This window comes from Struthio camelus, chromosome 2, assembly GCF_040807025.1.
Source record: "Struthio camelus isolate bStrCam1 chromosome 2, bStrCam1.hap1, whole genome shotgun sequence".
Taxonomy (NCBI): Eukaryota; Metazoa; Chordata; class Aves; order Struthioniformes; family Struthionidae; genus Struthio; species Struthio camelus.
Genome location: NC_090943.1, coordinates 13,240,348 through 13,254,851, shown reverse-complemented (window position 1 = coordinate 13,254,851; position 14,504 = coordinate 13,240,348). Strand labels below are relative to the sequence as shown.

General features: G+C 40.8%; 1 protein-coding gene across 1 annotated transcript in view; it reads left to right on the top strand.

The window, feature by feature from the left end:
- Positions 1-859: 859 nt before the first annotated feature.
- The window catches only part of ADARB2 (adenosine deaminase RNA specific B2 (inactive)), a 325,000-nt gene continuing 311,355 nt past the window's right edge, over positions 860-14,504 (top strand). Inside the window, exon 1 of the mRNA XM_009683959.2 lies at positions 860-1,045. Coding sequence (XP_009682254.1) covers positions 946-1,045 — 100 coding nt within the window. The 5' untranslated portion in view covers positions 860-945. The remainder of the gene's footprint in view (positions 1,046-14,504) is intronic.

Here is a 14,504-nt window from a genome sequence, read left to right as displayed (position 1 = left end):
GCTCTTTGTAATGAACGTGTAACGCTTTGTGGTCAAGCTTTCCAAAGGGACGCTGTTGTCATCTTTCCTGTCTGTAAAAGCCCCTCTGCTCCAGACACTTTAACTGCCCAGTTGCCTAAAAGAGGCACTGCGGAGTGCTAACGTGTCAGTTTGAGTGACAGCACACTCCTCTTTTCACAGAGCTTTTGCCCTTGACTGTGAATTTAGCAGAGCACATACCTTAAAAATAACCGGAGATTCAATGGGAGCTGTTAAACTCTTGCACAAGGTTTGTGGATACACGGATCCTTTGGAAGTAACTCGTATCCTTTCCCTGGAAACAATAAGCACTGCAATTAATGAACTAGTTAGAAAGTGTTTGGTCGGGGAGGACAGCCGCGGCATCTCTGCGCGCCTGGAAGCGCAGTGTTCAGTGTCCGCACGGTCTAAAGCCAAAAAAAAAAAAAAAAAAAGGCTTGAAATCCTATCTGCAGCATCCCCTCTTGCAGGTGAGCCGGCAGGCTGCCTTAACTGCCTCCAGGGCCGTTCCGGCTCGCTCTGCCAGGTGCGGGGCGCACCCGCCCGCCCGGAGGGGAGCCGCCTCGCAGCTGATGTCAGCGCGGGGAGGCAGGAGCGATTGGGCTGAGGGAGCCGCGGCGGCGGCGGCGAGTCCGCCCCCCGCACCCCCCGGCAGGGCCGGCTTCAAAGTGGCCGGCGCCGAGCAACTCGCGGAGGGGCGAGAAGTGGGAGCCGCGCCCGGAGTCCGGCCGGGGCTCCGCTGCGCCCCCGCCGCTGCCCGGCTCGGCCCGGCTCGGCTCGGCCCGGCTCGGCCCAGCGCTGCCGGTGACAGGCGGCGCGCTGGGCAGGACCGCGGCGGCGAGCCCGACCCACCGCGCTATAAAAGCAGCCCCGGGAAGCGGGGAGAGCGCACGGCGGCGGAGCGCGGCGCCGCGCCCGGCCACGGCCATGACCTCCGTGCTGGGGACGAGCAGAGCGGCCGGAGGGCCGAGCGGCCAACTGAAATGCAAGTCCAAAAGAAGGAGGAGGAGGCGATCGAAGAGGAAAGGTAAGAGAGCTAGAGAGCTTTCTTTTTCTTTCTTTCTCTCTTTTTTTTTTCCTTTTTCTACCCGTCTTTCCCACACGTGCATCCTCACCTACAGACACCTCGGCTGCTCCTGTTTTTAGTCTGCATTTACTTAGCAACCGGGCACTTGGCAGTGGCCTTTGGGATGCTCCCTGCCCTGACGGCCGGGGCAGGGGCGGGGAGGGTGCGCGTTATCCTGCCGGGAAGATTTGCCCAGCCAAGCGGGGCTGTTACCTGCTGCGAGCCGGTGAGTGCAGGGGGGAGCAAGGGCTGTCGCTTTGGGAAGGGAAACGGCTCTCTGCCTCTCTTGCTTGGGGCCAAGTGGGTCCGATTCTGCGGGCCGGGGCTCGCCGTGCCCTGCTCGGGGCAGCCGGAGCCCCGGGTGCTGCCCTGCAATGTCGCCAGATCCACATAAAACTGCAACTAATTCCGATTTTTTTCTCAGTATCCTCTTGCGATCGCCGAGGCGGGCGCAAGGCTGCGCGGTATGTTTGACTTGCACATGTAGAGCGCAGATATTAGTGCCCAGGCGCGACTAAATGGCAGAGCTTCTTGGTGGCAGCGAGACAAGGTGGGCACCGGGCTGAGCCCCCAGCTGCTGCCCGACAGGTTGCTGCGGTGAACTGCTTTTTTTTTTTTTTTTTTAAACCTGAAGGTCCGCTGAGTTTTGCTATGCTGAAGTTATTATGTGCAAAGGTGTTGTTCCCCTTCTGAAAGGAAATCTTTGCTCGAGAAACGTTAAATGTCATAATCAGATGAGGAGAGCTAGAGGATGTCATTGCAAGCAGTGGATATGTCCTAGATAAAAGCTCTTCTCAAGGCTGTCCTGTTTTCTCCTGTAGAGAGGATGACACACTATTGCCTGATTTTTTGATGTTTTGCTTGAACAGCCAAAGTTAATAGACTGTGAACACTTTAAAGTAAAATGAACAGATATAAGAAGCAGAGTGCCAGAAATGCCCAACTGTGATGCATTAGATTGCAAAGATGCTAACGAGAAGTGTTAGATTATCTAAGTCATATATTTCATCTAATCTGCAATTGTCATCATTATGTAGGACTAACGTAAGTTTTAGTTAGCTAGCTCATCAGCTCAAGCTGATGGTTTGGCATTATTTCTTCTGATTTTGGAAACTCTAATTTGGAGGCCCCATTAGCTAAGTGTCTTTTAATTATTGGTTATTTTAGAGCCAATAAGCATGTTACTCGATAACTTTTTAGAAAGGAGTCAAAGCAGGTTTTGTACAGCAACTAGTAAAAAAAAAGTGGTCAAATGCTAGACTATATAATCTGATTCTCACTACTTTAACTTTCATGTCTAAGCTCTTCTGCTTAGGTCACTGTTACTATGACTATGAATAACAGAAGTAAAAACAACAGACGTGTAGATATGTCAGTAGTGCCAGTATATGTGTAACTGATTTGTTGCTGCAAATCTTTAGCATGTTATAACACCTGATGCAAAGGTTTTGTTGTATGCTGCATTACACAATAAATCTTAAAATACTGAGCAGAGGAAGAGCTCCCATACTCAATGCATTTAAATCTGTGTGTACTTAAGTGGTGCTCTACAGACTTCTCCCTGTTCTCTTTATTCTAGCAAAACTACTTGTTAAGGGAATTAAAAAACTTAGCCTAGTCCTAGCTATCCTGTGCTTGGCAAACGGAAATGATGCAATAATTCATTCACCTATGTAACAGAACGAAGGTGCTCTGTTTTAAAGGTAGATTGTGTTAATCTTCTTAAGAAATGGACAAAAGTGAGGATCTTTTAATAAGACTTGTTTTCTGCTGCTTCCTTTGTTGCTGTGTGTGTGTTGCCAAAATAATGAAGGAGTTGAATGTCTTAAAGCTGAAAACTTGCTAAATAGTAACTTGGTAAGTGACAGCTATTTGCAGAATACCCAGCTGGAGGCTGGTGGCGTTCTAGAAGGCGCTTGACTGACCAATATCAATAAGATACTGCGCACTTGAAGGGTTCATTTTTTATTCTTTCAAATGTGATACTGTAACCACTTTCCAAATAACGTAATTGGTTAGTGTAATAATTGTAGGAAGCAATGCTTGTGTTCATACTTCTTAGAATTTCTTTTCTATATGCTCACAGTATATATTCACATATGTACATTTCTATGAATTTATACTGGCAAAAATGCCTGTAACTTAAGGCATGCCCAGTATTAAACCTGTTGGATTTAGCTATTATGCTAGTTTGTTTACTTATCGTGTATTTCTGTCTTTTTTGATGGTGTCTAATACAGAAGGGGTATTTAACAAATTGGCTATACTGATGATTAGTCAAGAAAATTAATTCCCATAAAGAGGTAGCCTTTTATAAGGCTAATAAACATATGTGCTCCACTATTGTGCAAATCTGTTCTCTTAATAAATGTGAAAACCCTTTTTAAAGGGTTACCTGCAAACCACTCACATCTAGCTATTCTCCAGCACTTATCTTCTTGTTTATAGCAAGAATACTTTTAGTCAATGCTTTTAAGCACGTAAATATCCACACATATTTATGCATACACACATATGCACACACATGCAAAGATATCCATGCACATACATACAGAAAGAAATTCGTTCCAGTCTTACATTTGAATTGAGTATTAATCAGAATAAGAAAGTGGAATTATCTGTCACATTCACACCCTTTAAGGAGATGAATTTAACAGATTATTTATATGAATTAATATATTGTATCGGTCGTGTTACATATTAACTGTGTTTAAAAACAGATTGAGGCATTGCTTTACAAAACATCCAGGAGTGCCTTGTAGTAGAAACAAACATTATTTTCTACTTAATAGCATTATTTTTCTCCCTCTAATTTACTTTCCAGGTATTTATTCATATTTTTGTCCTGATCAGTGTGAATTATAAATTAGCATGTTTGTGTATAGCACTTTGTTCCATTTCTCATATACCTTAGTTGTCAGTTTTAGGAGTTTCCTGGCGGGTAGAAAGCAAGTTCCAGCCGGGAAAGCAAATAATACACAGTGAATTTAGTTATTCAGAGATTATTTAGGCTGAAAACAATAAAAACCACGTGCCACAAGAGGAAGAGAGAATTTCCATATACGCAAATAGAGCACTGAAGACTGTAAGACAGTGAGTGTGATTCCAGTGTACAAAGACATTGTCCAGTAATTAATTTGCATGCACCTTATTTTAAGGTTTATTAAATCCAGCCACCATTCAGTATAAAGCTCCTACCTTCATGAGCTATCATTAAATATCCTTGCAATGCAATATGCATTGCAAGTATATATTTGCATAGTGATTGCATTCAGTTTTATACTGCTTGGAGAAAGTATGTTAAAAAGCTAAAATATTTGGATGTTCATAGCTATTTGTTAAGTTATTATAGGTAGGAATATTTTCATTGTCATTAAGAAAATAAGCATATTAACTCCCAGTGGGAAGTAAACATCCAAATTTCTCAAAGACCAAATGAAAAATAAATATAGATGCTTGCCAGAATATCTGTATACTAATTTTATGTAAGAGCAATAGATAATAAGAGTAATAGACAAAAAAAGAGAGAAAAATAAGATATCTATGTGTATAAAATGACCAGAAGTTAGATTTCTCTAACTCATTAAGCATATTTTTCTATTTTAAATGTTTAGGGGTTTAACAGAAGTGGCTGGATTTGTGGGTTCTTGCTTTGTGTATTCCAAGGCTTCGGAATATGCCAGAGTACTGACAGAATTCAGCACAGAGGCTTCAGCAGATTTTGTGCAGATAGGCTGGTATAGACTTTAAACAGAAAGTTTGTTTTCAGAGATAAATGGTAAAAGCAGAGACAAAAGCAGAGTTGCCATTTTGTGACAATGCCAAAAGGGCCACACTTCAGCAGCCTTCAGCAACTTCTTAGAAATCAACCTATAGAAACTACATATGAAAGGGATGGTTGGAAATATGCCATTTCTTAGTTATTTGCCAGTACATGACAAGAAGTAAAGCACCTTATTTGTAATGCTGTTTTTGCAGAGCTGGTGATTAAAGTTAATTATCAAACGGGAGAGAATCAGGTATCCCTGATGCTGCGGCAGAAAGCCATGACTGAAGTTGCCGCTGCTACAATGGGACATGAAATAAGAGTTGACAGAATAAACTAAATAAGGACAGCAGAAGGGTGTGAGAGGCAAAATGATTGTGAAATGAAATTCCATGAAAAATTAATGAAATAGAAAGACTGTGCTGGGGACGGAGGGAGGAAACCAGCTTGGTTCTTCATCATCCTGCAATGCCAAAGTAATAAATGAGCGTGTTTCATCTTGGCTAGGTTCAGGGACACAACTCCTTCTCCACAACAGGATTGTGCCGCGCTTCAAGATGCGTTCCGCTTATCTCATTCCCTGACAGCTCAAGAGGAAGGAACTGGATCTGGTGATAAAATTAAATTGATTAAACCTTTATCCATCACCTAATTTTGTGCCTTTCTTTTTTCTTTTCTTTTTTTGCTATTACCTCCAATTTCTAGTGATCCGTGTAATGACAGCAATTTGAGATAGCATCAAAGACATTAGCTACAATGACTGAACTTAAATTTAGAATAAAAATATGGAATTCATGAGTCCATGTCTAAATAGCAGACAATTAGGTTATAGCAGAGTTGTAACTTCCTAGGAACAGCACATAAGTGTGAGGACAATAAAAAGGCACGTCTTGGTTTGAGAGAGAACAAAATATTTCAACTTTACCTCAAAGCATTACTTACATAAGTAGAAAAAATGCTGACATAAATATGGAACGTGTCTTACATGAGCAATCACAAAAATAGCCATCTTTACCTTTTTAAACACAGAAATCGAGTTGGATGTTTTGCTTTCTCCAGTGGTAATGCAGAGGCATATAAACCAAGTTGCAAAGTATCACAGTTTGGAAGTTGCTGCATGTTGCTTAAAATTCTGTAGCTCCTCTTTTGTGATTTGGGTAGGGAAATTCTTCTGTAAGGTGGTCCTTTACAGCTTTGCTTACAAATTCCGGTTCAAGTGATATTAATGGAGTTTTAAAAATACTTAGGGCAGCCCCTTCAGAAGTGATCCACTACAAATGGAAAACACTGCACTAAAAATTAAAGGTCACGTGAAATTGCCTTGTGAAATATCAAAGCTACTAAAGGTCTGTGCCAACTGTTTTCGCAGGTTCGTTTAATTCCCTCTAGATTAGCAGGTTGCATGAAGTGAAAGATTAGAGTATCTGATCTCCATTAAGTGTGCTTCTTTTGAATTAATGCTGTCAAATATTGTGTATGTTTTGCGAGTAGTAATGAACCTAAACTGATTCCTATGTTTACAGCTATCTCTACAACCTTTCCGGCAGTTTACTGTTTTTCCTTGTCAATTTTTAGTTATCCAGACAAAAAAGCTGATATGCATCGGTAGACAGATCATTCTAAAGGCATCTATGATGAACTTGATATTCTTTGTGTAAAACAGCTTGGTTTCCCTGCAAATTATATAAGTTTCAATGGTAAAATTAAGTGCTTACATTTTTTCCTCTAGCTGACCTTTGTTCCCTGTTGTATGAGTCTTAAACAAAGCAGCCAACCTAGGGGAGTTTTAACAGCATATTGTGAGATGCAATGTATTACAAAGACCACCTTGTTACCTGGTGGAGGCAACTTATCAACTCATACTAACAGGGAACCCTCCCTGAGTCATAAAATAACCGAATTTAATGCTTTAATAGAAAGCATTAAAAGGGTGGTGTTATCATTGCTGTTCGGTTTGTCTATAATTTCTGACTTCTTGCTCTGTGTTACTCTGAGGGATCTGCTCAGGACTAAGGACTGGCCTTCACTGTGGATGGTTTCGTGAAAACCACTGCTAACGAAGGCACGATAACAAGGCAAGCACAGTGCAGAGCAGGATGATAATATTGAAGATATTGTAGTGTCACTGATGAACAAAGGGTCTCTCTTCACAGAGTGTGTTATGCTTCATTCTGGCTGTTCTGTCTCAGAAATGTGCACTGGAAACTGAGGATTCAGAGACATATGACAAAAGGAATTAGAGAGGTATAAAATTTCAGTAGAAGGAAATTGAAAAGATTTATTTTGTTTAATCTGAAGACAAACATAAGAGGGAACTATAATAATGAATGAAAGATTGTGAAGGAGGTGAACAGGCTACACTGGTTGATTCCTGATTTATTTACAAATAGGCCTTTAAGGGAGCTGAATTTCAACACATTTAAAACCAGTAAAAGGACTTTTTCTTTTGAGACAGTGCATAGGTAGGCTGTGTTATTCATTGCTTTGAGATGGGATAAAGCAAGATATATTCACGTGTAGGGACATGAGGTGGTTATTAGCTCAGCTGAGACCAAAGCCAAAAAGTTTACTGATCTCTTCAATGGGTGTAGGTTTTGGCTTTAGGTAGGATATGTTAGGGAGTTGGGTTTTTTGTGAGATATGAATCCTCTATTTCAGGAAATTATCTGGCTCCTTACTTACCTGAAGTTAGAGGCAGGGTGATTTGCAGGCAGTTCATTCGCTCATGTTCGCTATGAGGCTTTTTGCACTTCCCTCTGTCTTTATGACTAAAGCTAGTAAACACAGTAGTTCAGGAGGTGAATTTCTGGGCTGATTCACAGTAGTGGTGATCCATAGCCACTTGTGTGGCTCACCAAACTCAAAAATGCAAGCATGAAGAAAACAGTCATATTTCCTTGGAATATGCCAGATCACTTTTTAAATTCTCTTCCTTTCTGTTCCCGCTAATCTCCCTGCAGGATATATGTAAAGGGGTACTGGAATTGAGACCCATTCCCAATCTCTTACTTTGCTGTGGTGAGTTCAGAGTGATAACAATAGAAATAATTTAAAAAAAAAAATTCCCCCCTTTCCTTCTTATTCTCTTAGAAAAAGAAACAAAACAATGGGATACCATGTGGTCAAAATGAACTGTATAAAAATAGGATGATTAGTTAAGTAGAAGAAGAAAATCAGTTACTGACATGACTGCTACCGTACCCTCGTAAAATGAATGTTGAGTAGGAGATTACTCTTGCAAACCTTAGTGCTTATCCGTGGAAGTGTTCCTGCCCGGATGAGGATTGGGTCCGATGGCTGAGGCAACCATTGCACCGGGTTTTTGAATCGTGCCTCTTGTGAGAGCCGCTTCAGGAACCTGCAGCCCCGGGCGCTGCTGTTTTATGTGCCGCTCGGTAAGGAGCAGTGACGAGGTCTCAGTAAAATGCTTCATGATAAAGTGTTTTTTTTTTATTTTTTTTTTTTACTATTTTTACATCATCTTTGTTCCTTATAAGAGAAATAGTGCTGAAAATTATTAGCAGAGTCACCTTCCTCTAACCGCTAATGAAACATCAGCGTGAAGAGTCAAAGCTCCTGGAAGGTGTGGGAAGAAAAGAATTTGACAGACGTTTTTCTCCATCTCCATAGAAAGAGATTTACACACAACTAATTTGATGTAATTGCCTGCTTCTTACCACTTCTCAGAAACTGTGAAATGGCAGTTTATTACTTAAATAGTGGGGTTTAACAAATGTAAAATGATGGCTATCAAGCCAAGTCTAATAACGTATTACTATTGTATAAGGCCTGCTCCTGCTGCCCCTACTCACTGAGATTGAAACTTCTTCTTGGCGTGAGTCAGGGTGGCAGAATTGTGCTACTGTGCACGTGTGTGTATATGCGTCTCTACATAATGTATGAAATACAATTTTTTTTTCATTGCTGTAGTTGTGTCGCCATGTTAAATCAATGGGTTTATAATTAAAATAAAACTGCAGGCTATATTAAACAGCCTCACTGAGTCCAAAAAAAATTATTTACAATTGGGTTTGAAATTCTTTGACATAACATAAAAAACATTCAGTGATGTAAAAATACAATATATATTGTATAGTGTGCATATCTGTATATATTCACCCATAAATACATGCTGCATGGATTTGTAATTTAAAATATGTATGTTATACAAATCATATGAATATGTTCATATATATATGATCACCTTCTGTATAACAGCAAAGGTCTTGCAGACAATAACAAAGGCACAGTTACAAAGATCAGAAGATTTTTTTTTAAATTAAGAAATAAATGAAAAACTCCTTATAATGCAGAATTTTCAAGATATTTCTATGTTCTATTTTTGTACATGCGCTTTCCATGATAAATAACTAAGTAATTCAGACTGCAGCAGACACAGAAGCTTGTACAGGAGCCTGTAATACTCGTGTCAGGAAACCCCAAACCTTCACTGAAAAGGCAGATTTGGTTTCAAGTTTCTTTGTGTGCTGATCTTCCTCCAGCTCAATCTAATGGAAGAATTCATTGAAAGGGGAGCAGAAGCAGACACTAAGCTCGTGTTTGTTTTACATCCGTGCCATCAGACCTGCCGCAAAATGCCAGGTGAAGTGCCTATAGCTTCTTGAATAATATTTAACTAAAATTAACTTTCCTTAGTAGATTTCCAGGTTGTAATTTTCCCTCCTTTGTGCCAGTCAAGAATGGGTATTTAAATGGTCATATGAATGGTCATGTGGGGAGGCAAGAGGCAGAATTGCAGCGGTCTGTATTGTTTCCATTGATAAACACCAAGACAGGAATTAAATTGTAGCTCAGCTCTTGCTGCCTGCATTTAATAGTTTAAAAGAAACAGTACAAAAAAAAGTGCTGTAATATCATTGACAGAAGGTCTCCTCCAGCTGCAACTGCCACAAGATTATTGATTGATCTGCATTTATCATTTATTGATGCTATAGCATCTGATGTGCATCTGCAAAATCTGTTTTTTCTAAAATCAAGATACTTGACTCATTTTCAATTCACATTTAGAATGACCAGTTTTTACAGATGCACGACAGGGGTTTGCTCTACTTAGTACTGTGCCCACAAGGGCTATTTTATGTGCCTTCAGCTGAAATCCATGAGCACAACTTATCTCAGGACTTTTAAAAAAAGTAAAAAAAGTTTCACTCTGTGAATCCTTTAGAATTCAGGCACAGGAAAAAAAGAGGATATATACGTATTCAGGTCTTTCTAGGTTAGCTTGTACCCTGCCAATAATACTTTTTTAAAATAATACCTTAGCTCTGCATTCAGTTTGTTAAAAGAATCTCTGCCTGTTATGGCACAAGGTGTAAACCAGAAGATAAAAACAGGCACTAAAGTACTAAAAGTACCAGCTCTCAAAAGATGAGTATTTCATATCTAAAACAAATGTGGGGATTTTTAAAGATATATGCATGGTTTTATTAGCCAGAAATGAAATAGCACTTTGCAGTTTAAAAATCTGCTTTGTAATAGATGTAGTTTAACAGAACACAACTTTGTAGATTAGTTAGCCCATGCGCATTTTTAAGCAGTTGATATAGTCTGCTTAAATGCCGTAAGACTTGAAACCATAGACAAGAGATGTTCTGGCACTGAAGGCTACCAGTGAATCCCATATTAAATTTACACTTGTATGATATAAGGCACATTGGTCTATTTTTCCCTGCCTGTGACTGAGATCATTCTCCTCTTCAGATAATTCCAACTCATCCAAGCCAGAAAGGACTTTCACCACCCATAGTTAATAAAAACATATCAGCATAATCATCCTAGGTACATGCACTTTCCTCATAGTATTTCTGCAGAAATTCTTATTAACTCCCTCACAAGAGAGACCAGTTACCCCCAATTTCCAGAGAGGTAAAATGAGTCAGAAGAGTTAATAAATCCATCTGCAGAATTAATTATCAAAGGATAGGATTCAGGAGCCTGCAGCTCTCAGGCCCCAGGATTAAATGAACCGCTGTTTCTGGTTCGTAACTGTTGTTTCTGCAGCTGCATCACATCTGTAGCTGCATCCCATCTCTGGGATTTGTCATGGTGCAATACATCCCTGACACGGTGAGGTCCCTGGTAGCGGTACGGGTTTCCCACGGGTCGGTGAGCCGCGCTGCGCACCCCGTGCCGCTGGGCGTTCGCAGCGCAGGAGCCGAGCGCAGCTGCTGCCGGCGAGCCAGGCTGGCGCGGCTGTTTGCAAAGCACCGCTGCCTACCTGCTCCGTGGCCTTCGGAAGAGGGCTTTTTTTTTTTTTTTTTTTTAAATTACATAAACAAATTAATGCGATCGGATTCTTACTTGATGTTAAATCACTTTTGCTCCTCGGCTTCAATGGGGCGCCCTTGATTTCTCCCAGCTATGCTTGCTGTGAGCACGCAGGAGGTGTCTGCGTATCCAAGTTACGTTTTAAGGGGAACACCCTCTTCGATATTAGCAGCTCATCACGGACAAATCTGTATAATGACTGTATTTGTGCAAATACTTCCTTAAGACGCTAGTAGAATTTGATTATGGAATTGATTGAAACGGTTAGGGATTTTTTTTTTTTTTTAATGAGATTGGTCCTTTTAAATGAATGACTTAATTTCAATGAGATTTAAATATTATCTAAATGTCACAGCTTTTATTTCCATTAAAAATCTTAATAACAGTCCCTACGTTTGTACCTCACCATTAGTTCATCAATTTTTTATGCATGTATGTGCTTCTCGGAGAACTAGGAGTTTATTCCACTTTAACTAAAAGTACAGCAAACTGACTGTGCTCCTTAACCACAAGATAATACTTTGACTAAAACATGGCAGACAATTCTAAATTAAAAAAAAAAAAAAGGAGAAAGGTCTAGTTGCTGAGTCAAGGACTGTAATTCTAAAAGTTAAAAACAATGTTTTTAAAAAAATCTATTCCCTGATGTAAAGTATGTATCATTACTTTATTTTTGCATCCAAAAAAAAAAAAAATCCCTCATAGAGAGTCACCAAAATAAAATGGAGGTGAAAAGCAACCAACAAATTACCGATTATTTGGGGTCTTGTAGGGTGCTGTTATAAGGGGAGTGTGATTTAAGCACAGCAGAAGCTGTCCCAAGCTATTTTTCTAATGATTTTAGAGGCTTAAAAGAAGCGCCTTTTATAGCAGTATGTAGCATTAAAGAAAGTGTATGTAGCCCTCGAGATACATGTGTTTATCGTATATTTACCCTTTTAAAATGAGTCATTCTTTACCAAAACATAGCTCTCTCTCCTCCCCTTTCCTCACGGTCTGAGTTCCCTTGTGTGTATCCTCACCTGTCAGAGCAGCTCTTATTCGTACAAATTATACAAACAAAAGTGTGTATGATATCAGTGGCTGGCTCAGAGCCATACATCATAAAAGATATTTAGGGTAGCGTATGGCCTTGATTCAGCAGAATCACTTGTGCAGTCCATTGCTACTCAGAAGAGCGATAAATGATAAGTAACAAGGTCTGCATACAGATAGGCAGGTGCTTAAATATTTTGTGGAAGCAGGGGACTGATTTATAAATTAGCATTCTTTTGCTAAATAGTTCCTGTTTATAAAAGCGGCTAATGCACCTGCTTACCAACATATATTTCTCAGGGTGCCAGTCTCATGTCATCATCTTTAACTGATCTTCCTAACGTTTACTTGATCTGAAGAACTGTTTCTCTGAGGATGACAGGTATAGTTCGTTTCTGTGCTGCTTGGGCAGAAATGAGAGCGAAAAGCAAAGGTAAGGGGTCGAGACTCTGTTCCGCTAATAGCCCCTGTCGCCGGAGCAGCGTGTGCCTCCTGCGCGGAGCACTGGGATGCGAAGGATGGTTTGCTAATCCTGGCTTCAGATCATTTTACTTTTGTTGCTCTGCCTCACGCCGCGCTGTTGCAAACGCTGGCGTTGGGCGCGTAGCCGTCGGCAGGCGCAGTCACGCACAGGCCTCCGTACAGACCACGGGCTAAACTGCTGTCGGTCGTGTCCCTCCGCTCCGCCGGGTATCGGTGAGTGAGCGTGGCGTGTTGTGGGAGAGGTGATGCTGGTTCGCAAAGAGAGACTTTTCCGTCATCTTCAGCAATCTTCAGCGTAGCGTTCGCCTGCACGTAACGGACAGGTAGGCAGGCGTGCTGGAGACACAACGCGATGTGACGCTGTGGGCACATCCGCAACCCAGAGGGAGGCAGGGGGTTGGCAGCGGTATGGCTCCCCGACCGAACCCAGGCAACGGGCTTCTCTCCGTTCTGAGCAAGAGGCAGCTTGGCCCGGCCCAACGTGGACAACACGTTACATAAATTTTCCCTGCAGCAGCTTGTTTCAGCAACTTTGCCCAGTAATGTGGATTAAGTTAGAGTTTTGTTTTGACTGCTTTAGTGCATATTCATTAGATAAAAGCCCAGACAATTACTGTGATAGTTTCACTAGCAGGTGGAGTACGTTTTAGGATTTGATGGCTGCGGGATTTGTTGGAATAATCTCGGAGAAATTTTGGGGATTATTTTTATGACCGGGGGGGGGGGCTGTATGAAAAGGGAGACCCTAAGCAGATTTGAAGGTGATTTCATTATGTTTTTACGGTTGTTTGCTTTTACCATTTTAAATCTAGAGTAAGTTCATACTTAGAACAAATGAAAGTCTCCTAGGACAAGAAATGAACCACACAAATAAATGCTACCTAAGTAATATAGTTTAAAATAGCATTAATAGCATGTGACAGTGTATCTAAAGAGATTGCATTTATTTTCTGATACAGTAGGAACAACTAGGAAAAACATATTTTATATCTTCACGTGTCATATGTTGGGCTGTATACGTTCATGCATTGTATACATAAAGGTTATAGTTCAGTTTTTGTTGAGTAGGTAATATTACTGAAAATATACATGCATCAACTTTATCTTGGATTTGCCAAAAAAAAAAAAAGCCCAATTTCCTTTGGTGTTTCCACTGGAAAAGAAAAAAGACAAAGACAGAACAGAAATGAGATGAAGAGGAGCGGAGCGCAGGCCGGCATGCACTAAATACATGGGAATCTTCTCTCTTCAGGGGGATCGGGCCTGCCTGCGTACGGGGGCCATGGTCCCAAAGGTCACTCTCGCGTGAGTGCTCGTGTTGTCTTGAGCGGGCTTTAGTGGCAATGCTCGTGTGGGTTAGGATCATGCTAACTGGCGCTATCACTAATGGATCGCTGGCAAATTTGAGTTTCAAAAGGCAAACAAGGAAGTTAAAATTGCACACTCAAGAAAGCCCTTTATTTCGTTTCTACAGCACAGCATCAGAATTTAACATTAAAAGAGGTTTAAAAATACACTTGCATAACACAGAAGTTGTCAGTCTAGACTCCCCATCTGTTGAATGCTTTTTTACTAAGTAGCAGTAGCAGCTCAGTATCTGACTTAACAGAAAACATCATGTAAAAAAGCTAATAATTTCTCTACGCTGTTTTGTTACTAATGAAACTTCGGAGATAAGAAAGCATATGTTTATATTCAATTTCTATTTATATACTTAAACACAGACACTCTAGTACTATGCATATTAATGTGCCAAAATGTGCTCTGGCAGTGCATGTATTAATGTAGATGCATATTCATATTAAGGGCTGAACTCAATGGAAGTTTTGTCCTTGGCTTCACTAGGAG